At 39.5% G+C, this 25406-nt stretch overlaps 1 protein-coding gene across 6 annotated transcripts in view; it reads left to right on the top strand.

Moving 5' to 3' along the window:
- Positions 1 to 25406, top strand: part of HMCN1 (hemicentin 1) — a 546437-nt gene that overhangs the window by 487146 nt on the left and 33885 nt on the right. For 5 of the 6 annotated variants that reach the window (XM_044942718.2, XM_044942717.2, XM_044942719.2 and 2 more), the window contains 11 exons: positions 5805 to 5975; positions 6385 to 6555; positions 7571 to 7741; positions 7912 to 8082; positions 11188 to 11337; positions 11633 to 11770; positions 13765 to 13886; positions 14521 to 14758; positions 20309 to 20371; positions 21376 to 21495; positions 22395 to 22529. In XM_044942718.2, coding sequence (XP_044798653.2) covers positions 5805 to 5975; positions 6385 to 6555; positions 7571 to 7741; positions 7912 to 8082; positions 11188 to 11337; positions 11633 to 11770; positions 13765 to 13886; positions 14521 to 14758; positions 20309 to 20371; positions 21376 to 21495; positions 22395 to 22529 — 1650 coding nt within the window. Of the gene's footprint in view, positions 1 to 5804; positions 5976 to 6384; positions 6572 to 7570; positions 7742 to 7911; positions 8083 to 11187; positions 11338 to 11632; positions 11771 to 13764; positions 13887 to 14520; positions 14759 to 20308; positions 20372 to 21375; positions 21496 to 22394; positions 22530 to 25406 lie in introns of those variants that run through there. The other variant, XM_044942721.2, reaches the window with a different exon arrangement.

Raw genomic sequence — 25406 nt, 5'->3', positions numbered from 1 at the left:
TAAACCTTTCTTGCATCTTCTCAATCCTTGCCTCCAGGCTCTTTATCTGTGATTCCATTTTAATTTCAAGATTTTGGATCAATTTCACTATCATTATTGGGAATTCTTTATCAGGTAGATTCCCTATCTCTTCCTCTTTGGTTTGGTTTGGTGGGCATTTATCCTGTTCCTTTATCTGCTGGCTATTCCTCTGTCTCTTCATCTTGTTTAAATTGCTGAGTTTGGGGTGTCCTTTCTGTATTCTGGCAGTTTGTGGAGTTCTCTTTATTGTGGCATTTCCTCGCTGTGTGTGGGTTTGTACAGGTGGCTTGTCAAGGTTTCCTGGTTAGGGAAGCTTGTGTCGATGTTCTGGTGGATGGAGCTGTATTTCTTCTCTCTGGAGTGTAATGAAATGTCCAGTAATGAGTTATGAGATGTCTGTGGTTTTGGGGTGACTTTGGGCAGCCTGTATCTTGAAGCTCAGGGCTGTGTTCCTTTGTTGCTGGAGAATTTGCTTGTTATGTCTTTCCCTGGAACTTGTTGGCCCTTGTGTGGTGCTTGGTTTCAGTGTCGGTATGGAGGCGTTTGATGAGCTCCTGTCAATTAATGTTCCTTGGAGTCAGGAGTTCCCTGGAGTCAGGGTTTGGACTTAAGCCTCCTACTTCCAGTTATCGGTCTTAATTTTACAGTAGTTTCAAAACTTCTCCTTCTATACAGCACCACTGATAAAACATCTACGTTAAAGATGAAAAGTTTCTCTACTGTGAGGGTCACTCAGAGAGGTTCACAGTGTTACATGGAGAAGAGAAGAGGGAGGAGGGAGTTAGAGGTGACCCAAATGAGATGAGGTGGAATCAATAGTGGAGAGAGTGGGCTAGCCAGTAGTCACTTCCTTATGTGCACTCCACAACTGGACCGCTCAGAGATGTTCACGGAGTTATACAGAGAAGAGAAGAAGGAGGCAGGAGACAGACGTGGCCAGAAGGATAAAAGGGGGAAATGAAAAGGAGGGAGACAGATCCAGCCAGTAATCAGTTCCTTAAGTGTTCTCCACCGTCTGGAACACACAGAAATTCACAGAGTTGGGTACAGTAGAGAGGGGTTAGGGAGGAGATACAGGTGATCTGGTGGAGAAAATGGAGAGTCCAAAGGGAGAGAGAGCAGTCAAGCCAGTAATCTCGTACCCTAGTGAAAAATGGGTCCTGAAGATTGGGTTCTTAAAGGTACAAAATTGGTAACAAATACATAAAAGCAAAAATTAGAAATCTAGAGTAGAGTTTGGAATTTCAAAAATGTGATGTTAATGAAAAGAAGAAGGAAAAGAAAGAGAGAAAAAACGAACAAAGAAAAACAAACAAGGTCGCAAAAATTATAAAGAAACTACAGGTACAAAATTTATAACTAATACCAAAAAGCAAAAATTAAAAATCTAGAGTAGAGTTTGGAATTTCAAAAATACAACGTTAAAAAAAAAAAAAAAGAAGAAGAAAAATAAAGAGAGAAAACAAACAAACCAACAATGTCGCAAAAATTATAAAGAAAATACAGGTACAAAATTGATATCAAATACCAAAAAGCATAAATTAAAAATCTTGAGTAGAGTTTGGAATTGCAGATATACGATGTTATATAAAAGAAGAAGAGAAAGAAACAGAGGAAAAAAAAAGTCACAGAAATTATGAAAAAAACTATAGGTACAAAATTGATAACATATACCAAAAGGCTAAAATTAAAAATCTAGAGTAGAGTTTGGAATTTCAAAAATACAATGTTAAAGAAAAGAAGAAAAAGAAAAAAAAAAAAACACGGTCAAAAAATTATAAAATATATATATGAAGTTTGCTGAAGAAGAAAAAAAAAATAGGGTCTTTTTTTTTTTGCAAAGTAATAGTTATAAAAGTGAAAATTAAAGGACAATAGAGGACTTAAAATTTTTTTTTTTAATTAAAAAAAAAAGAAAGAAAGATTGATCGTAAAAATAGTAAAAATATATCTAGGTCTTTCTCTGGTTTTGTTGTGAGTATTGTGGGTTCAGTTCATTTTTGGCTAGTTCCTTGGCCTGACTTATATTTCTCAAGATCTATAGGCCCCTTCCTATGTAATCCGTAGTAACCACAGGGTTTTAATCTATGGCCTGTAGCTTCCAAGGCGTTTCCCTCTGTTATAGCTTCTTCTGTTTTCTGGTCTCTTCAGTGTATGGTTCCCGCCCTGACACAAAGGGGACGGTGGAGGACACTATTTTTTTTATTTTATTTAGGCTCACTTGTTCAGCCGCGCTGTGGGGAGGGAGGGAGGGATGCTGCAAACAGATAACACTGGCGTGCGCTCGCAGTGCCTCAGCCACACTGGGTCTGCCCCCGCTCACGGTGCGTGTAGCCTCCCTGCCCACCCTGCTTGGGCTCTAGGTTGTTCCGCCGGGAACAATCAGAGGCTGGCCCTGGGCTGAGCTCCCAGGTCCAAGCCGCTCAGGTTCAGGCACTCGGGTAGTCCTCAGAGGCGCAGACTCGGTTGGGCCTGCGTTTTGTGTTTTTCCCAGATCCGAGCAGCTCAGGTGATGAGGTGTTTGGCGAGCGCCAATGCTGCGACTTATCGCCTCCCCGCCACTCGATTATCTGGGTGTAAAACCGGCGCACCTTCTCAGGCAGCTGTTGACCGTCCAGACCCCCAAGAAGTTTTAGTTAGCAAAGAAGCCTGCTTACAGTTTTATAGATAGTGTCTCTCTTGGGCTGCGATTGCCCCCTTCCGGCTCTGGCTGCCTGTCACCGGAGGGGGAAGGTCTGCAGCCGGCTATCTCTGTTCAGTCCTTTGTTCTGTGCACGGGCCTGGCGGTGTCTTAGGTTAGGGCTGGCTTTTCGCGTGGTAGATATCCCACAGTCTGGTTTGCTAGCCCAAATTATTTCGCTCAGATAGCGCTCAGGACATTCGGCCGGATTCTTACTCTAAGGGACACAGCCCGCGCCGCACTTCCCTGCCCAGCCCCCGCTTGCTAATGCCGTGCGCAGGCGTCTGCGCTGCTTCTCCACTGGGGGAGTTACCGTAGGGCTCACAATCTGCGATTTTTAATTGTTTATTTATTTATTTTTTTTCCTCCCTTTTATGTTGCCCTCTGTGCTTCCAAAGCTTGGCACAGATTCGGCAGTGAGAAGGTTTCCTGGTGTTTGGAAACTTCTCTCTTTTTAAGACTCCCTTCCCAGGACGGAACTCCATCCCTCCCTCTTTTGTCTCTTTTTTTGTCTTTTATATTGTTTCCTACCTCCTTTCGAAGAGTTGGGCTGCTTTTCTGGGTGCCTGATGTCCTCTGCCGGCATTCAGAAGTTGTTTTGTGGAATTTACTCGACGTTTATATGCTCTTTTGATGAATTTGTGGGGGAGAAAGTGTTCTCCCCGTCCTACTCCTCCGCCATCTTGGCTCCTCCCCCCTTGGGTTTTTTTTTTTTTTTTTTTTTTGAGTTATATCAGTAAGAACTCAAATACCCTTTCCTTCAGTGATTTATAATGGACAACTGTCATCATTTATTGTGATGCACAAATTGTCCTAGACTTGGCTAGTGGAGATCCCTTGAGGCTATCTTCAGTGTCCTCTTGACCTGTCCCCATGATTCTATGAACACTTCTACTTTCTGGTACAAATTGCTATTTTACGCCTATCTTGTCTTCCCTCTAAAAAAGGTTGATATCTTCTGGGGTAGGCCATCCTGCTGCCATTTGACAGTCATTAAAGATATATTGTTGGATTGCTGAAAGACTGAGCTTTTTTGGAAGTGTCATTCGTAAAGCATTGAGAACTTTGAGTGAAGGATAGCAGTACTAACATAGGGCTCACACTTAGGTGATACTCAAACACTTTTCATCTATCAACTCATTATTTTTTACGCCCATCCTAGGAAGGTAGATTCTTTTCTTATCCACATACAGCACACGAGGAAACTAGATGCCCAGAAGCTAAGTAACTTGTCTAGGATCGCACAGCTAGGAAGGGCAGAGTGGTTATTCAGGCACAGGGTATCTGCTCTAGAGTCTCTGCTCTCCTGCCTTTCCAGAATCTGAACTGCAATGCAGTGTAACAAATTGATCTGTTTTACTTTTCATAATGTTCTAATTCCTCCATAGCTGTTGTCTTTTGTATTCTTTAGATAACATGAAATGTTACACCTTCTCTGGTTTATATTATCATTCTTGCTATCCTTCCATTCACATAAAAGAAACATTTCAATTCTACCATGTTTCATGCCATGAAATTCAATTTTGGTTTGGGTTTTCTGTATTGGCTTAAAAAATTAAAAGGATCTTCAGTTGAAAACCTCTATCCATATGTCATAGAAACTGTAGCCCCACCAGGCTCCTCTACCCATGGAATTCTCCAGGCAAGAACACTGGAGTGGGTAGCCATTCCCTTCTCCAGGGGATCCCACATAGGGATCAAACCCAGGTCTCTTGCATTGCAGGCAGATTCTTTACCATCTGAGTCACCAGGGAAGCTCCATAATAAAATCTACAGAGATAAGAAATTAATAAATGTCACCCAGTTGTAATCCTCCAAAAAAAATGCATGTATCGTAAGGCTTTTTATAATACATAGAACATATTAAAACATAGAATATATTAAAAGTTGAAATAGCAGAATTTTGAAATGCCATATCCATATGTAATAACTGTGAACATCAGTGATCTTAATTAATAAAGCAGTAGTCTTGAGTAGTACTTGCCATTTAATGAAAGGCTTTCTTTCCCTTTTATGTTTAGTCAAATAATTTTAGTGAAGATTCTTGTCAGCTGAAATAAATTTGTGACTGTGTTTCTTGTGTCTACAAAATACAAGAATATGTAGTCAATTCAATTAGACAACAGTTAATTAGAAGAAAATTCAAGATGTGTTTTAAAATATTTTCTAAACAAAGAAAACAAATGATAATTCCATTCCTTGTTTTTCAACTTACAGGTTGTGTTAAGAGACTATTTAGACAGGACCTTAAAGCCCTATGGTTCCTATCTTGGTTAAACCTGGTGACCACAGCAACAACTTTTTGAGCCCCACATCTAGAAAATACCTTTTGACAAAAATATGACCCGATACTGACTTATACATAAGAGAAACCATAATGTTTATTCTCAGCCTCTACACCTGGAGGGAAACAAGGTTGTTCCAGTCTTGTGGTCAGATGGTGTAATATGTTAGTTACTAAAAGGAAGGCCTTAATCTTATTTCTTGGAAACTACTCGTCAATTTTTTCTGTTGTTTAGGAAGCAGGTGAGTGTGTTATTTAGAACTTTTAATTATGAACATTATGTAATGGGGAAAATTTTTCAAAGAGTTACAACTGTGCAAATCATCATGCTGTTGAAAGGTCCAAGTACATTTTTAAATGTGAAGCTGAATCAGGTTTGAAGATGTGGCCTTGCAGTATGGGGTCCAAGTTAATATGGAGACAATTGGTTCTCCATAACTGCATCGAGATTTGTTATACAGCTTAGCTTCTGGTTCCTTCCACTTTCCCCAGAAAATACTTAGGGCTTATAAGCTCAGACTTTATTTACATATAGTAGTTTGATTACATTTAATTTTAATAAAAGAGCCCCTTTGGATAATTTTAAGCATTTATTTTGGCATCAGGTAGCCTTCTCAATTTCCCTATAGACACTAATTCTCATGAAAATCTAACCAGAGGGGGAAGGGAAGAACATCGTTTGTTACGTTTGCTTTGGTTCAATTTCAGTTATTTTAGATTCTGGGCTAATTTAACTCATTACGAGTTATTTATTTGTATAATTTTTTTAATAACAAACGTGGTTCTGTGACTTGAAACTCTGTCTTGGGATGTTTGTAGTTCATGGAGCATGGAGTACCTGGCAGCCTTGGGGGACATGCAGCGTAAGTTGTGGGAAAGGTACCCAAATAAGAACAAGACTGTGCAATAACCCACCACCGTCATTTGCTGGATCCTATTGTGATGGAGCAGAAACACAGATTCAAGTTTGCAATGAAAGACACTGTCCAAGTAAGATAAATACAATGTTTGTACCCTCAATAATTTAACCTCTACGTCTTATCTAGGGAGTATGTCGTTAAGAATCAATGTCAAACGTACACACTGCTATATTTAAAGTGGATAACCAACACGGTCCTACTGCATAGCACAGGGAACTCTGCTCAGTGTTGTGTGGCAGCCTGGATGGGTGGGGAGTCTGGGGGAGAATGGATGCATGTATATGTATGGCTGAGTCCCTTTGCTGTCCACCTGAAACTGTCACAACATTGTTGATCGGCTGGCTATACTCCAATACAAAATAAAAACTTAAAAAAAAGACTCAGTATCAATAAGATCATCACTCAACCTATCAATGCGCAGGGTTTAACTTGATCATTTCTAAGTAGTAACAGAGCACATATGTTTTTCTTTAACCCAGTTGATGGCAAGTGGGCCACTTGGACCAGTTGGAGTGCCTGCTCTGTATCCTGTGGAGGCGGCGCCAGGCAGAGAACAAGGGACTGCTCTGATCCTGCTCCCCAGTATGGAGGCAACAAATGTGAAGGGAGTGATGTCCAGAGCGATTTTTGTAATAGTGACTCTTGTCCAAGTGAGTGTTGGAAATAGTGAGTCAACATTATACTTTCTTAAAGTTTCATTATGGCCGTTAAGTCCTTAAAATTACAACAGTCTGTTACTTGATTTGTCTACCATTGGTTTAGACATGTTCTAAAAAGCATCAAAATGTTGCGTGGCTGCTGTTGTGTCTACATAATACCACAGACCCCACTGATTTATATGGGCAGAGGTTACATCCTATTTCATGTCCTTTATAGGACCAGCTTCAGAGTGCAAGGACTAGGGCATCCTTCCACACTAACTGGTGATGCTTCCTTAATAGAAGCAAGCCAGTGCCTCTCTGCCTTAATTTAGTCACCCAAGCTAGAAGTTAGGACCCTAGCAGCATTTCATTTCACTGTATCCTGAATGTTACAGCTTGACTCCTCAGAGACCTTTTCTCATTCCTATCCTCCAGCTCCTGGAAAACTCTTTTTGTTGTGGTTCAGTCGCTAAGCTGTGTCCGACTCTTTGCGACCTCTTGGACTGCAGCATGCCAGGCTCCTCTGTCCTCTGCTGTCTCCTGGAGTTTGCTCAGATTCATGTCCATTGAGTCAATGATGCTATCTAACCATCTTACTCTCTACCTCCCCTTTCTCCTTTTGCCTTCACTCTTTTGCAGCATTAGGGTCTTTTCCAGGGAGTCAGCTCTTTGACCAAAGTATTGGAGCTTCAGCAGCAGTCCTTCTAGTGAATATTCAGGATTTCCTTTAGGATTGACTGCTTTGATCGTGCAGTCCAAGGAACTCTCCTAAATCTTCTCCAGCACCACAATTCAAAAGCATCAATGCTTTGGCACTCAGCCTTGGTTATGCAGGTTAAATGGAATTGTACAGTCACTGGAATGTATACCCAGTTTCCAGTCAAACCAACAGCCAAACCACCTGTCTTTGGAAGATGCCTATTTATAGATCTGGGTGTTTCTTTTCACTTCCTGGATAGAGTCTTTCTGTACTCTTTGGATGAATGTCATTGTTTACCACTTCTCCAATGGTTCTGTGTTGTAGCTCATGGTAACTGGAGTCCTTGGAGTGGCTGGGGAATATGCAGCCGGACATGTAATGGGGGGCAGATGCGGCGGTACCGCACATGTGATAACCCTCGTCCCTCCAATGGAGGAAGAGCTTGTGGGGGCCCAGACTCCCAGATCCAGAGATGCAACACGGACATGTGTCCTGGTGAGCCTCCCAACCCCTGGCAGTAGAATAAGTAAAGCCTTTCATTCAGTGCTCCTTGTAGCAGCCCCATCATTTCAGGTCTTGAAATGAAATTCATATAGGCAGAGTCACCCTGGGGGTAGATTTTATAACCCATTTGTTAATATTGACCATCTCGTTCTTGTTCACAGTGGATGGAAGTTGGGGAAACTGGCATAGTTGGAGCTGGTGTTCCACCTCTTGTGGAGGAGGTGAAAAGACACGAAAACGGCTGTGCAACAATCCAATACCATCTAAAAGTGGTCGCCCCTGCCCAGGCGATGCTACTCAGGTATCCAGATGTAATATACAAGTATGTCCAGGTAAGCAACTACATTCGACTTTGGCAGGACCACATTTACAGACTTTCTGTGAATTAAAAAAAAAAAAAAAATGGTGTCACTCTGAGCCCTCAAATTACAAAATAGTGCCAACTCTGGGTGAAAGGGGCTTCCCAGGTGGCTCGGTGGTAAAGAATTCACCTGTCAAGCAGGAACATAGGTTTGATCCGTGGGTTGGGAAGATTCCCTGGAGAAGGAAATGGCAGTCCACTCCAGTATTCTTGCCTGGGAAATCCCATGGAGAGAGGAGCCTCATGGGCTACAGTCCATGGGGTTGCAAAGAGCTGGACACAACATAGAGACTAAACAATGACAACAACTGGATGGAAGAATTAGGAAAATGGCACTTTTTCCCCCTCATTGATGCAGCTCTGCGCCAAAGCTCATGCTGGATATTAGTCTCTACTTGCCCCCTTCTAGGCTCCTTTTATAAAAGGATATGGTCTTCCCCCAGCTGTAAATAGTAGTCCTGGGCTTGAGGACTAAAAAGGGCAAGGAAGAGTGGGCAAACCAGTTTGAGATTCCAGGCAGAAAAATGAGGGTTGGGCAGAAACTGAATAGCTAATAGAAATACACAATTGGAGGCTGTTCTTTCACAGATTGAAATATAGAGAACATGAGTATAGACAGTAAAATAGGGAAAATTCAGTTTAAGGGAAAAGATTAGGGGGGGTTTCAACTACTGTCATTCAAGTCATGCAATATGGGCTAGATAATTGAGATACAACAATTCAGAAGGAACAGAGTTGGCATTCTAGAACTCATGGACCTCAGAGTTTACTGGAGTCCCAAGAAACTGTGGAAAATATTAAGGGTATTCATCTCAAAGAACCAGACCAAAAAGAACATTTTCACACTGCTGAAATATGGGCATACCATTGGACATTCCAAAGCTTTAAGGTTGCTTTGGGAATTAAATATCGCTGAAAATCAACAAGGCCCATTTGACAGAGGGACAGAAAGGAGTTACAAGAACAGATGTATAGGATGTAAGCAGGCTGAAAGAGCAAGCATCCCTCACTCAGTTGCTTAATGCGTCTCCTCAGCATGGCGCTGATCACCAACGATGTTGAGACTCTTAACATGTAGGCACAGTGACAGGTCTCATTTCAATTGAGACATTTTGTAGCTCAGTCTCTCATGATACCAGGGACCCAGTGACAGAAGAAGTCCAAATAGGCAAATAATTTGGATTACAGGATCTGATAGAGAGTTTGAAGGATCCCAACTGGGTAGACAGAACAAGGAGACATCTATTGAACACTGGGATTCAAGTCTCTAGTGAAACTAGAGAATCAAGGTCAAAATGGGGGGCCACTCATTAGTGCTGACCTTGAGAACTAAGGAAATTAGTCCTAAGCACAGCGAGATGATAGTAGGATCACTAAGGAGCCAGCCAGGTCCTACTATGTACTTTCTTGCGTCATCCTGCTGCATGGTTCCCATCACTCTCTAAACTCTCTACTCTTAGCTTCTCAGATGTGACAAGCCACCATCTCTCCTAAAAGGGCGACGTGTGCTGTATCTTCTACCCAGAAAGCCTTTCTCTGCCTTTCGTGACTTGTATATATGCTCAGTCCTCATCTTAGCTAAGACCTGAGCAACTCATCTTCCCATCTCTAGTCTATTTTTACCTCTTTCTCAGACTTCCCTGAGTAATAGATATCTTACACATTAGTGCATTTCACATCTATTTGTAGAATTCTAATTATTATCTCCCCTGTTTAGATATAAGTGCTATGAAAGCAAGCTTCATGTCTTTTTTATCTTTCTTACCATTGTATCTTCAATACTTGACTAACAGATGAATATAATCAAGAACATGAAGGGTGAATCAATGTGAAAAAACTGTTTCTCTCACTATTAAAATAATGCAAAATAAAATGATGAAACACTTATTGACTTTTCTCAGATTGAATACAACTGTATTTCTCCCCAGTATATAATTTGTTGTTTAGTTGCTAAGTCATGCCCGACTCTTTCACAACCCTATGGACTGTAGCCTGCCAGGCGCCTCTGTCCGTGGAATTCTCCAGGCAAGAATACTGGAGTGGGTTGCCATGTCCTTCTTCAGGGCATCTTTCCAACCTGGGATCAAACCCACATCTCCTGCATTGGCAGGCAGATTCTTTACCACTGAGCCATCAGGGAAGCCCCAGTGTATAATACATGACAACAATATCTGAAACACCTTATGATTGCTTCAAACTATATTCAAGTGTGTGACCAGTCACAAGGCTTTGGAGCTGTTTTGTTGCTGATACCTCCTTCCTTCTGCGCTCTCATGAAGGAGGCAATGGATAAAAGAATAGGGGTTTTCTGAACCATTTTTCTAGATCCCACGTTTATACATCAATAGATGGTAACTTGTTTTTCTCTTTCAGACACACAGGGAGCTCAGCTCGGTGCTCTGTGCTGACTTAGAAAGGTGGAGTGGGAGGGAGGCTCAAGATGGAGGAGCTATATGTATACATATAAATGATTCCCTTTGTTGTACAGCAGAAACCAACACATTGTAAAGCAACTGTACCCCAATAAATAAACAATAAAGAATATGGGTTTTAATGACAAGCAGATCTCTGTTCATATCCTCATTCTGCTGCTTCCTAATTAAGTAATCATGGGACAATCACTTGAATGCTCTGAACTTTATTTTCCTAGTCTGCAAACTCTGGCTATTTATTTAAACTGTGGCTATTTAAACTTACCTTATAGAATTTTTGCTAGAATGAGTTAAAATATATTATGTGCTTCCTATAGTACATGACATGCTCAATAAACCCTCATTATTATCAACATTTCATCACCATCACCAAACACGTACTTTATTTTGGCTTTGGATTGTGAAATAATACTGTGATGTACATAGATTGGAAGGATCCTAGATTTATGTGGGATGATGAGTGTTACATGGGAGTAGAATGTTTTGAAAGCTTATTTATTTCACTCTGAAATTCAGATGTCATATGATATTTTAAATGTTTGGGAGAAGATTTGGAGCATCTTTGAATACTGGCTTTCTTTTCTCCGATGTAATGTTGATGAAATTGTTTCCTTTCCAAGAATGTTTTTTTCTTCCCGCAATAGGTGGGCCCCAGCGAGCCAGAGGAAGTGTTATTGGAAGCATTAATGATGTTGAATTTGGAATTGCTTTCCTTAACGCCACGGTCACAGATAGCCCAAACTCTGATACTAGAATAATACATGCCAAAATTACCAATGTACCTCGCAATCTCGGTAGGTCTCTTTGCTGATAACAGTTGTCAATAAGCCTCTTTTTAAAAACATACATTATTCTTCATCTATTATTTCCACTTAAAATTTCTAGGGATGCTACTACTAAATGAGCAGTGTAATAGTCCTTAGTTTTATCCCAATGGTAAAGTCTTTTTAAAAACTGGTATTTTTAGATGCTGATATTTTTGTTGTTATTCAAGTATATTTAGAATTCATCCCTTTGAATAATTTGCTGTAACAACAATGGGTTGTAAATATTTTGCTTTGACATCTTATTTACCCCTTTTTTCTCTAGGTCCAGCAATGAGAAAGATAGTTTCTATTCTAAATCCCATTTATTGGACAACAGCAAAAGAAATAGGAGAAGCAGTCAATGGCTTTACCCTCACCAATGCAGTTTTCAAGAGAGAAACCCAAGTGGAATTTGCAACTGGTTCGTATCAACTGAACTTAATATCCTATTGCTATTTAAAAATATGATCACTGTAAAAGTTGGCAGTTTAGAAAAATACATTATATGTTCCCACAGAGGATAATTTCAAAGTTTTGTTGCCGTCTTATCATAAATGACATAAAAGCTAGTTTATATTTTCCTATAAACTTTTACTGACATGGCTCTATAAGAGGCCATATGTTTTCAGATAGTATAGTGATTTTTATAACCTAAAAGGTTTTTTTTCCTTCATCTTTCCTGTAATTCCTTAGAGAGGGTTTTGAAGGCCAAGCAGAGCAGGAAGCTGAGTCATAGCTATTAATTAAAGGTTTTTGTCTTTGAACCAGAGATTCAGTTATGATATCTGATAGGGATTCTTTAATCAAAAAATTGGAAATATAAACAAGCAAATCTAAAGACTTTTCACTTTATCCCTAGCTTTAATGCATATGGATTAGCAATTCATGGTCTTTTCCAAGTGAAGACGACTTTTTAAAGACCTTCATATGAAGTATCTTTGAAGGTGGTCCGCCTTTGCAGCAGTGATCTTTAAGGTAGCAGGGCTGATGAAAACCATAGCTTTAATCAGCCCACAAGACATGTGGGTCTTTGTACGGCAATCCACTTCCTAAGATGCCACTTTGCTGTTTCTAAAAGCACCAGAAAGAACAAACCGCTGGAGCCAGACTTGTGGCTGTTGCCAGTCTTCCTGGTCGCGTTGTCTGTCCCCTTCTCACAGGCAATCTGTCCATTTCTGTAGAACTGCCTTGCTATTGCTTGCCAGTTGACAGTGTGGATTCCTTCACCTAATAATTATAGGTGTAATCAGGTGAAATTTTTGTAAAAAATGTAAAAAAAGGAATTTTAAAATCAATTTAATTCAGTAAATCTAAGTTTAATTTGGGGGCTAAGTGCTATTTTCTCTTATGATTTGTGTTTAATCAAGTTTGAAGTACAATAACATAGCCGAACTGGTATAAAAATAAGTCCGTAATGTGCTTACACAAGCCATTCCTTAAAAAACTGGAAATAGAACTGCGTTATGATCCAGCATTCCCACTGCTGGGCATACACACTGAGGAAACCAGAACTGAAAGAGACACATGTACCCCAATGTTCATCGCAGCACTGTTTATAATAGCCAGGACATGGAAGCAACCTAGATGTCCATCAGCAGATGAATGGATAAGAAAGCTGTGGTACATATACACAATGGAGTATTACTCAGCCATTAAAAAGAATACATTTGAATCAGTTCTAATGAGGTGGATGAAACTGGAGCCTATTATACAGAGTGAAGTAAGCCAGAAAGAGAAACACCAATACAGTATACTAATGCATATATATGGAATTTAGAAAGATGGTAACAATAACCCTGTATACGAGACAGCAAAAGAGACACTGATGTATAGAACAGTCTTATGGACTCTGTGGGAGAGGGAGAGGGTGGGATGATTTGGGAGAATGGCATTGAAACATGTATAATATCATGTATGAAACGAGTCTCCAGTCCAGGTTCGATGCACGATGCTGGATGCTTGGGGCTGGTGCACTGGGATGACCCAGAGGGATGGTATGGGGAGGGAGGAGGGTTCAGGATGGGGAACACATGTATACCTGTGGTAGATTCATTTTGATATATGGCAAAACCAATACAATATTGTAAAGTTAAATAAAATTTTTTAAAAAATTAAAAATTAAAAAAAAACACACACATATACACATATGTGCATGCTCAGTCGTATCAGGATCTTTGTGACCCCGTGGACTGTAGCCCACCAGGCTCCTCTGTCCATGGAGTTTTCCAGGCAAGAATACTGGAGTGGGTTGTCATTTCCTTCTCCAGGGGATCTTCCTGACCCAGGGATTGAACCTGCACCTCCTACATTGGCAGGTGGAGTTTTTACTACTGGGAAGTGTATCTGTATATATACATACACACACACGTATATGTAATATATTTGCTGTTGAAATGAATAAATTTTAATTCCTAGGAGAAATCTTGCGGATGACTCACGTTGCCCGGGGCTTGGATTCTGACGGTGCTCTGCTGGTAGATATCATCGTGAGTGGCTATGTCCTGCAGCTACCGTCACCTGCCCAAGTCACCGTGAAGGTAAAAGCTAGGGTAACGTGCCTTCGCTGTTTATTGGAGTAATGGTAAGAGTCGGAGTCAGAGATCATTAAAGAAGCACAGAAAACTTGTATAGTTTCCCTTGTTCACTTTGGAGAATAAATCTCTAAACCACTAAGGGTAGAAATGGCTATGTGGTCTTTGTCTAAAAATCTTTAAGGAGGAGTCTTTATAAGCTTTTAGTAGTTTTATGACCATGCTCATCAGGACTAAGATCAGAGCTATGTTGATTTAAGCCATTTAACTTTCTATAGACAAAGAGAACAGTAAGTCTTACATAAAAGATTTTATAGACCATCCCCAAAAGTATTCCAGAAATTAAAGAACGATAGCAATCGCCTTTTCACATTTTTACTTTACTTTTGACCGACAACTCTGAGTCCCTTATTAAACTCTCATTTATGACACTAAAATCATGAAACTAAGGTCATTACAATGGTAGGTAGGTTCAAACTTTAAGTTTGAACACTGCTATATAATTACAATTTTTATTTAGAACTGTATATTTTTAGACGCTAAGCCATTTTTATCTCATTCTACATATAACAGTACCCTCAAGAAGAAAAAAAAAAAACAGGAGCCATGCTGATCCTCAAATCCGTATTGTCCTCCTTAGGATTACACTGAGGACTACGTTCAAACAGGCCCTGGGCAGCTGTATGCCTACTCAACCCGGCTGTTCACCATTGATGGCATCAGCGTCCCTTACACATGGAACCACACTGTCTTCTATGATGAGGCACAGGGAAGAATGCCTTTCTTGGTAGAGACACTTCATGCATCCTCCGTGGAATCTGACTACAACCAGTTAGAAGAGACACTGGGTTTTAAAATCCATGCTTCAATTTCCAAAGGTAATTTGGTTAAGGGAAAGTCCAGCTCTTCATGCTAGGTAGTCCTTTCTAAATGGGTAAAAGAATTGCACTGATGCCATTCAAAATAAGGATGTCAAGGTGTAGACTGAACGTAACATGTTTTTCATGTGTATTGTCTATGTTTTATAAGTAAAGTCCTATGGTAAGTCCAATCCAATTAGCATTCTAGTACATTTGGTTTGCTAATATGCATCTTCATATATTAATAGCATATTGGAGTTGTTACTGTTCTAGCCTATATACACAGAGCAATTTAAAAAGATATCCTCTGTCAATGATTTTTCTTTGGGTAATAAACTCCATTTGTTCTTGTTTTGAATCTTACAAGATTTTTTTTAATTCCTGAAACAGGATGTAAAGGTATATCTTAACCTAGTCCAGAAAAAAAAAAGTTTCTGTATTTTAAAAGAAAAACTGGGGAGTAATCACCAGAATTCCAGCTGGCATTTATTGTTCTTGGAAATTATAGCTTTTGAACTGCTTCCTCTTGATCTTAGTAGTCCCCCTATGCTGGTGGGTTTTGATGTATCTATATTCTGAGATATCCTTTTTCATTTTTATTTAAATATTTATTTTTTATTTTGGAGTATAATTGCTTTAACCTTGTTGTGATCAGCCTAAGTATACATATGTCCCCTCCCTGTTGAACCTCCCACCCCATGCCACCCCTCTCGGTTGTCATGGAGCACTGGGCTGAGCTCCCTGTGTTGTACAGCAGCTTCCCATTAGCTGTCTATTCTACATATAGTAATGGATATGTTTCAGAGCTACTCTCTCAGTTTGTCCCACCCTCACCTTCCCCCATCTGCCTCTCTATTCCTGCCCTGCATATAGGTTCATAAGTACTATTTTTCAGTGGTAAGAGGCACCATGACAATTAGCATTCCATATCCCATGGGGTTTTGATGCTTGGAGATACTTGCATGAGGTTATGTTATAGACACTAACTGGATGATTTTAATATTGAACTTTAGGCTCCCATGAGTATATTTAAAATGATTCGGAGTAGTCTGGGGAGTGTGTGTTTTGCTTTGTGCTGGCTTTCCTAAAATAAATCCAAGTAGATTTAGCCAGCATCATTTTGTTTATCATCTTTAGCACATACACTAAAAATGCATTTTCACTGTTTACCCTTGCTCTCATCAGTTGTGCATGTAACTGTTTTCTTCTTCAGCATCAGAACTGCTTCATCAAATCTGAGGTCATAGTAATGTAAGAATATATTCACATTTTTTGAACTAATCTCAGATTCATGAAGCCTCATAGCCCCACACCTTCTCCACCCACGTCAGTCACCACCACCTTATTTTACTATTGTCATGCATGTTACTTTAACTTGGACACGAGAAAAGAGCCACTGGAACAAAGAGTTATATTTTCTTTTCCCCAGTAATACCTACTTTTCAAATTTAATCTCCACTTCCACTTTTTCCAGTACTCCATACAATTTTTTTAAAAAAACTTTAGCACAAGATTTTGGTTAAAATGAATTTATATTATCAGGGACTAGAGGAATTAAAATGATTTTTGAAAAGCCATGTACTTTCTATCCAATCGTGTTAAGTCCTCTAAACGTGAAACTGCTTGATGGTCTTTATGGTTTCTCTCTATGGAGGGATTTGAGTCCCACGGTAGAAGGGAACACTGTGAGACATTTAAAACCTCTTACTGTTCCTGAATTCTGTGAATCACAGCTGATGCACTTGCCCATTGGTTGTTACTGTTCCTGTTTGTTTTAATAATTGTGCACCTGCTGTTTCTTTTTAAATGACCACCAGGGGGCAGAGTTGCTTAACCAGCATGTTCTTTTTGTTGGGTCTAAACGAACTAGGGTTACAATGCAGTTAGACTTGTACAGACCTTGATGACAGTTCAGATTTCTAGACACAAAGATTTTGGTTTACCTAGTCTAAGGTTGGACCTTGGAGTCTGTATATTCAACACAGCCTCTGAATGATTCTGTTGTATCTAGTCTTTACTATATGATCCAAACCTAGGTTGCCCACATCATAGCGACTGTAAGGAAACCTTCATACTGGTTGAAAACACCGATTTCCCAGGCTTCTTCCTTTGCCATTCTGACTGGGGTAGAACCAAGGGCTCTATATTTTTAATAACCTCTCCAATAGATTATAGTATCAGTAAAGTTTGGCAGTTATTAGTCTATAAAGATCCTAACTTAATTGTTTGAAGCATATTCTGATAGTATACTAATATGATAGTATACTCATAGAAGTGACTGCAAGGAAGAGCATCAAAATCTTGGCAGTAGTTTGTCTCAAGTGAAAGGGCACAGAGAATTTTATACTTATCAATGTTTTTACAATTATATATTACCATAACACACAAACAAATATTTTGCATTACCTTCCTACTATGTCAAAAAAGAAAATCACGATATAATTCAAAGTCACGTTCTTTAACTACAAGAGAAAGAATAAAAGGAGAATATGTATTTTATGTACTTTGATATGAAAATCTTTGGACATTATAGATAGAAGTATTTATATGGCTGAACCAATATTTAGAACCCAGAAATGGCAACCCACTCCAGTGTTCTTGCCTGGAGAATCCCAGGGACAGGGGAGCCTGGTGGGCTGCCGTCTATGGGGTCGCACAGAGTCAGATGCAACTTAGCAGCAGCATGATGTTTAAAAACAAAAACAAAAAAAAGAAACAGTTAATCTTGGTAACATTCTGACTAAAACAATGTACAGTGAGCCATCCATTTACGTGACAGTTGCATTCCTGGAAAGTTTATTGTGTATTTTAATCACACACAAAAATGTTTAATAATTGGAAGATGAGTTCTAGCCATAGATAATTACAAACAGCTTTCTGGATTCCACAAAAAAATGGGGATAGGGACACATCTTCATCTTGCATCCTTATCCCACGCATTGCAATATTTAAAACCTGCCCTGGGGTCCACCCCACTCACAAAACAGGCTTCCTATTAAATCTTGTCATCATCAGGACAACCAAAGTCTCTCCCAGGAAACTTCCCAGATGCCGCCTTATGGAAGCTATCTCCCTGTTTAGAACCAAAAATCTAAAGCTTCTATCAGATAATAACATATTTATGTGACACATTTTTCCACAACTGTGGCCCCAACACAATGCTGTACACAACATATTGGCTACATTAAGGCATATGTAAATAAGTGAATAAAAATGAAGCATGAATTATAACCACCTGAACTGTATTCCTTTTAAAACTTTATGTTGGGGTATAGTTGCTTTAGTGTCAGTTTCTGCTGCAGAGTGAAGTGCATCAGCTGTATGTATACAGCTACCCCTCCCACACCTCTAGGTCATCACAGAGCTCTGAGCTGAGCTCCTTGCACTATACCGTGGGCTCCCCCATCTATCTGTTTTACACATGGCAGCGCACACATGTCAATGCCAGCTCCCAATTCATCCCACCTGCCTCTCCCCTTGGCGTGCCCACACATCCATTCCCTACATCTGTGCCTCTATTCCTGCCCTGCAAATAGGTTCATCTGTACCATTTTTCTAGATTCCATATACATGTATTAATATCAACATTTTTTTATTTCACTGTGTGTGACAGACATTTCTCTAAAGAAGACATACAGATGACCAAGAGACACATGAAAAGATGGCCAAAATTACTAATTATTAGAGAAATACAGATCAAACCTACAATGAAGTATTACCATATCACACATAGGTCAGAATCGCCATCATCAGAAAATCTATAAATCAAAAATGCTGGAGAGGATGTGGAGAACTCTCTTGCACTATTTGTGGGAATGTAGATTGATACAGTCACTATGGAGAACAGTATGAAGGTTCCTTAAAAAACTAAAAATAGAACTACCATATGACCCAGCATTCCACTACTGAGCATTTGCCCTGAGAAAATCATAATTCAAAAAGACATCTGCACCCAGTAATAATCATAGCACTATTTACAATAGCCAGGACATTGGAAGCAACCTAAATGTCCATTCACAGATGAATAGATATATAAAATGTAGTACATATACATAATGGAATATTACTCTGCCATAAAAAGAAATGAGATTGGGTCATCTGAATTGTATTCTTGAGTTCAGTGGCTGAAAGTCACACGGACTTGCGTCTAAATCCTTGTTCCAGATTATCTTTATAATTTTATTACCTTTGACTTTAGGTTACTTACATGACCTCAGTCTCAAATTCTTCATCTGGAAATTGGTTATGACGGGAGTCAGGGAATTCTGAGATTTAAATATAGCACACGAAGCTCACGGCACTGGATGACAGTCAGCAATCACTTAGCAAACATTTCTATCCCATCCATCCTGCCCCCATTCCCTTGAAGGTGCAGGAAGGCTTGAATACTCTCAGGGTCATTTTCACACTTGGAGAGGAAATGGATCACGAACCTCTGCTTTCTCCTCAAGGTTTTAAGCAGTTTGATTGCCTAGAAATAGAAAGTATGGCTTTAGCTTTCTAGTCAAGGAACTATATTCACTGGAGTAGTATTTCTTCCACCCTCCACAAATATGTATGCGAGTTTTGAACAGTGTCATGGTCTCAGCAGGGCTTAAATAATTTTGCAATCAGAGACTCTCCAAAGTAGAATGAATATGAAAAATAAATACCCAGACTCACTCTATGAAGAACACCTAAAGCAATAAAAGTAAACCATCTTGTGTATTTGGAATTGAAGGAAAATCTAAGATAATTTCTAAGAGATTGAATATAAAATCAGTGTATTATATGACTTAAATAAAATTCCCCTTAAGAGAAATCTATTATGTCAATGATTGCCTTTTAAGGTGTGTGTGTGTTTATATTACTTTGGTAACTTGAAAATGAGTTTAAGTTTTTGCATCTCATTAATGTTTATATTTGTAAAATAACTTACATCCATCAAAACAGAGTTACTTCCTAAGAAAAGAGATTCCCTAAGCTACCTATTCTTGTTTATACGTTTTCTTCTAACACTAATCTGACATCTACTCCATAATGATATGCCTGTTTCTTCTTGCTTTGACTACATGGAAAGAATACTTGGTTACACACAGAGGAACTCTGAACCAGATGCTTCTCTGTGCAAATGGAAATTGACAAAAGGAGAGGTTTTCTTCATTAAAGTTTGTTTTTCACTGGCATAAATTATTTTAAGGGTTTTCAAAATACCATTCCAACTTCTAGAACAGAGACAGTAAATGGCTGGAAGAATAGGATTTTGCCTGTGGTTATGCCTGGCAGTCACACTGATTTGTATCCTTTTTTGTTATCAAAGAATAATTAATTTTCTTTTGATTCATGTAAACTACTTAAGCAGAAAATCTGCTTCCATTGGCTGCTTGCCAACAATCTCTGTACTATGATTCATTTAGTTCTTGCTTAAGAAACAGGAAAATTTTTCCATTCTGCTTGTTTTCACCTATTGCATTTGCTATGTCATGTGTTCCACTTTTGGCACATCTTCCCAGGGAAGATGGTTCTGGAAAGAAATAAGGTGCTAAAGTTCTAACAAGTCAGTTAATTTTGCTTTTGTCTCTATGGTAGGAGAACGCAGTAATCAGTGTCCCCCTGGGTTTGCCTTAGACTCGGTCGGACCCTTTTGTGCTGGTAAGTACAACAATAAATGATGCACTTTTGTTTTTCATAATATGTTCATGCTATCATCAGTGGACATTTACTGTCATTTTGCTAGATATTTATTAATCACAATAGTCCTCTAACTGTCTCATTTTACAGGTGAGGAAATTGCGATGTGAAGAAGCTGAGTGCCTAAGTTCACTCAGCTATCAGATGGCAGAGCTAGATTTGAATTTGAGATAGATACAAAGCCCATGCTGTTTCAGTTAGTTCCACAATCAAGTGTGTCAGGAATCATGATCAAGTACAGGGGTAGATTGAACATAGGAACCAAGCACTGGACTGTGTTTGGCCACCTGATTGCACAAATGTGAAACAGAAGTAATTCAATTCTAAGTCACCTAACCCTAGAATTGCCCAGCTGTAGCAGAGGGCTGGATTGTGGGTGGAGGACTGATGACTAAACCTGCCTTGTGCCATCCATGTGCCAGTGCAGGAGAGTCACAGATAAGTAAACAGCTAAATAAATGGCTAGAGGAGCTCAAACTGGCATACACAGTGCTTTTCTTTTGGCTGGTATGCAATGAAACATCATACAGTGATAAAAAGGTCGTCTTTAGAAACTGTACTGCCCAGGTTCAAATCCCAGCTCTGCTGATAATGACCTAGGTGACCTTCAGCAATTTAGTTAACCTCTTTGTTCCTCAGTCTTAGCATACAAATGAGAATAGGAATAAAAATACTTATCTCCTAGGAATGTTGAGATGAGTTAACATAAGTATAATAAAAAGCATTTCCATCACAGTAAATGGTCATTATGTCTTAGCTTTCATCATTGTTGTTTTAAAATTAATGCAACCACTGTCAGAGATAATGTGAGGACCCAAAAGTAATTTCATTTTGTGTTTCTATTCTGTGGCATATGGAGCATTTTCTGTTACATTGGCCTCTACAGGCAACTCTTTCCACCCACTCTAATAACTCCTTGAAAGTAGGGCTTCTCCATACTAATTGGGTCTTGTTTCTTCTTCCAGATGAAGATGAATGTGCCGCAGGGAATCCCTGCTCTCATTTCTGTCACAATGCCATTGGAACCTATTATTGCTCCTGCCCTAAAGGCCTCACCATAGCTGCCGATGGAAGAACTTGTCAAGGTAGTTACATGGCTAAATCTAATCAACACATTTAAGCAATGGGCATGGCGATCTCTGACGTAGGGAAAGCATGGAAGGCCAAGGCTCTTCTTTACTACTCTTTCTGCCTCTGCCTTCGTTAAGTTGAAAAAGTAAGGCAGAGAGAAGACTGCTCACACACTGCCTTCATATGGGGCACTCTGGGCAGGGATGCCTCTAATGATTCACTCAATCCCCACAACACAATGATGAGAGGCGGGCAGGCCTATTACCATATGCATTTTACAGAGATAACACCAAGGAAAAATAGGTTATAAAGAATTTAAGTGAACTGCACAATCCCAGTAGGACTTTAGGAACATTAAAAAAAGAAATCACACATTTCTATCAAATTCTAGGTATGCTTCAAAGTTAGAAATTGTATAGGAGCCTAATTTGTAAATTAAAAATGAAAAGAAGAAAGGACTTCTCCCTCTATGCCCAAGTAGGCCTCCGTCTAAATACAAAAGAGAGAGGGAGTAAGGACATAAGAGGGCATAGGAATAACTTCTATGGGAATGTCCAGTATGGATTGGGCACTTTGTATACATTATTTCCTTTAATTTTTAAAGCAGTACTGAGAGACAGATATTATCCTCATTTTACAAATGAGAACTCAGATGTTAGTAAGAAGTACCTTTTTTCAGTCACCTAATTTATAAGTGGTCTGATGGATGGCTTGGTCTTTTAAGATACACACTGTCCTGCTATGAGCTTGTCAGCTCTTTACCCATCTGAAGGGACCTACCCCCAAATTCAACATTCTTGCTCTTGTGTATTTCAAGTGTCACTCATTGCTTTTCTTATTCTTATTTCACAGCAGGTTCTTAAGTTGGGTTTTTTCCCCACTCTCCTTAGTTAAATGAATCACTTTGTTGCAGATATTGATGAGTGTGCTTTGGGTGGATACACCTGCCATGCTGGTCAGGACTGTGATAATACCATCGGATCCTATCGCTGTGTAGTCCACTGTGGAACTGGCTTTCGAAGAACCAGTGATGGGCTGAGTTGTCAAGGTATACAAATGGGAGCCCTTGCTTTATCTTCATTATACTAAGAGTTAAAAACCCTGCCTATTGGACCAGTTAGGTTGAACTCCATTTAATAGATTGAGCTTCATAGTAAAATATTTAAATGTAATATTCTATGGCTATTTTAAGTATTTGTAACAGTGATTTTGAGTAAAACTTGCCTATAATACTTAAGAGTGGAGATCATACAGCATGATCTTAATAGAATCTGTTTCATACTTGAGATTCAACAGATGTACAAGAAAGCCTTCTTAGAGCTCCCCTCACCTGAGTAAAAGCAGAAACTTCTGAGAAATGACCATGACTATCAATTACCTCTTCAGGGTAGAGTCTAGTCCCAGGAGAGAGACATAGAGTAACCCTACCATAAATCTCTCCTGCAGGGTATTTTAAGATCCTGAAGAAGATGCAAAAATCACTCATCCTTGTACAGACAAACATTATCGTACAGTCTATTTTATCTCATTGTTTTCTAAAGAACCCTCTCTGTTCTTCTCATAGAAGCCAATTATCCCCTCTTCGTTTCTGCTGTTAAGTCTGGTTTATAAGCCTTTAGCTTTCACCATGAAACATGTTACTTTTTTGGCACCTATGTGCATGGAAATAAACCTTTTCTCTTATTAAAAAAAAAAAACACCTCCATTTCATAAGACTACTATTTATTGCATGACTTTTGATATAAAACTTATTTTCTAGAGGAATTTTAGATTCACAGCAAATTTGAGTAGAACAGAAAGAGATTTTCCAAATTCTCTCTGCCCCAACTCCTTCACAGCCTCCCCTACTATCAAATTCCTTCTAGAGTGGTACATTTTTTACCAAGGATAAACCTACACTGACACATCATTACAACCAAAGTCCATTGTTTACATTAGAATTTACTCTTGATGTTCTATATTCCAATCCTCCATTATAGTATCATGCAGGATCGTTTCCCTACCCAAAAAAATCTATGCTTCACCTAGTCATCCTTCCCTCCCCCAACCTCTGGGAACACTGATGTTTTTATTGTCTCTCTAGCTTCACCTTTTCCATAATGTCATATAGTTGGAATTATGCAGCATTTAGCCTTTTCAGATTAGCTTCTTTCACTCAGTAATATACATGTACGTTTCCTCCATGTCTTTTCATTGGTTGATAGCGCCTTTCTTTTTAGTGCTGAAAAATAATCCATTGGATGACTCTACCACAATTTATTTATCCATTTACCTACCAAAGGGCATCTTGGCACTTCCAAGTTTTAGCAATTATGAATAAAGCTGCTGTCAGGATTTTCCAAAGAAAGACACAGTGGATACAAAGCTAAATTCTTATCAGTAGTAAAAAGAATGAATGAGTTATGGCATATCTATACCATAAACCACTGTGTTGTCATTATAAAGAATGGAATGAAGCTCTGCTGTTTGGCTTAGAGGAATTTCCATGAGATATCCTTTAGTGAGAACACTAAGATGTAGGAAAGCATATGTAACTTGTGTAGAAAAGATTATGTGACTGGAAAACAAACAGTAACAAAAGAAAAAAGGAAGTGTATTTATATATTTAGGGAAGCTATGGGTGTACATAAAAGAAATATGTTATTACCATTTCCATATTAACTATAGATGTTATTTATATTAGATTGTTAATGTAGGTTGGCTTTGGTGGACAAGAAAGGTAAAAAGGATAAGAGAGGCCAAGCAAAAGAAGAAAAACTGCACGAAGAAAATCTTCTAAAGGTATATGATCACAGAGCAGGGAGCAGACAAAATGGGGGAGCAGAAGGACTTGAACTCACCTCCTCTCATGAAATCACCAAGCTTACAACTAACTGCCGAATGAAAAAGACTGACACCTACCAAAAAAGATATTCTGTACATCCACAGATGAAGAAGAAGCCACAATGAGATGATAGAAGGGGCACATTTGTGATGTTATCAAATTTCATTCCTACCTGGTGGACAACCCACAAAGTGAAAAATATTTATATCACAGAGGTTCTCCCTTGGAGTGAGAGTTCTGAGCTCCACATGTCAGGCTCCCTAGCCTGAGTCTGACACTGGGTGGAGAAGCCCCCAGAGCATTTGACTTTGAAGGCCAGGAGCTCCACAGGACTGGGAGAAACAGAAATTCCATTCTTGGCGGGCACACACAAGGTTTTACATGCCCTGGAACATAATAAAACAGTTATTACATAAGAGCCTGAGCCATACCTACCTGTGGGTCTCAAAGGGTCTTTTGGAGGGGAGGGGTCAGCTCAGGCCCACTATGTGGGCAAGGACACTAGAGGCAGAGGCTCCAGGGAATATTCATTGGCATGAGCTTGCTCAGAGGTCTCAATAGCAAGACCCGGGCCCACCCAACAGACTGCAGGCTCCTGTGCTTGGACACCTCAGGCCAAAAAACCAACAGGGTGAAAATACACACAGACTGCCTAAAGCCTGAGCTCACAGCTATGTTTAAACATACCCCTGACATGGCCCTGTCTACCAGAGAGACAAGACCCAGCTGCACCAGTGGGCAGGCACCAATCCCTCCCACTAGGAAGCCTGTACATGCCTCTGGACCATTATCATGCAGAGGCAGATACCAGAAGCAAGCATAACTACACACCTGCGGCCTGAGAAAAGGAGGCCACAAACACAGAAAGTTAGACAAAATGAGTCAGCAGAGAAGTATGTTCCAATAGAAGGAACAAGATAAAAGCCCAGAAGAACAACTAAGTGGAGTGGAGTAAGGCAATCAGACTGAAAAAGAATTCAGATATGACAGTGAAAGTGATCCATGATCTCAGAAAGACAATGGAGGCACAGATGGAAAAGATACCTGAAATGTGTCACAAAGACCTAGAAAACTAAAAAAAAAAAAAGATACAGAGTTGAG

Source organism: Bubalus bubalis, chromosome 5 (assembly GCF_019923935.1).
Source record: "Bubalus bubalis isolate 160015118507 breed Murrah chromosome 5, NDDB_SH_1, whole genome shotgun sequence".
Taxonomy (NCBI): Eukaryota; Metazoa; Chordata; class Mammalia; order Artiodactyla; family Bovidae; genus Bubalus; species Bubalus bubalis.
Note: the sequence above shows the minus strand (reverse complement) of the source record. Positions and strands in the feature narration are given on the sequence as shown.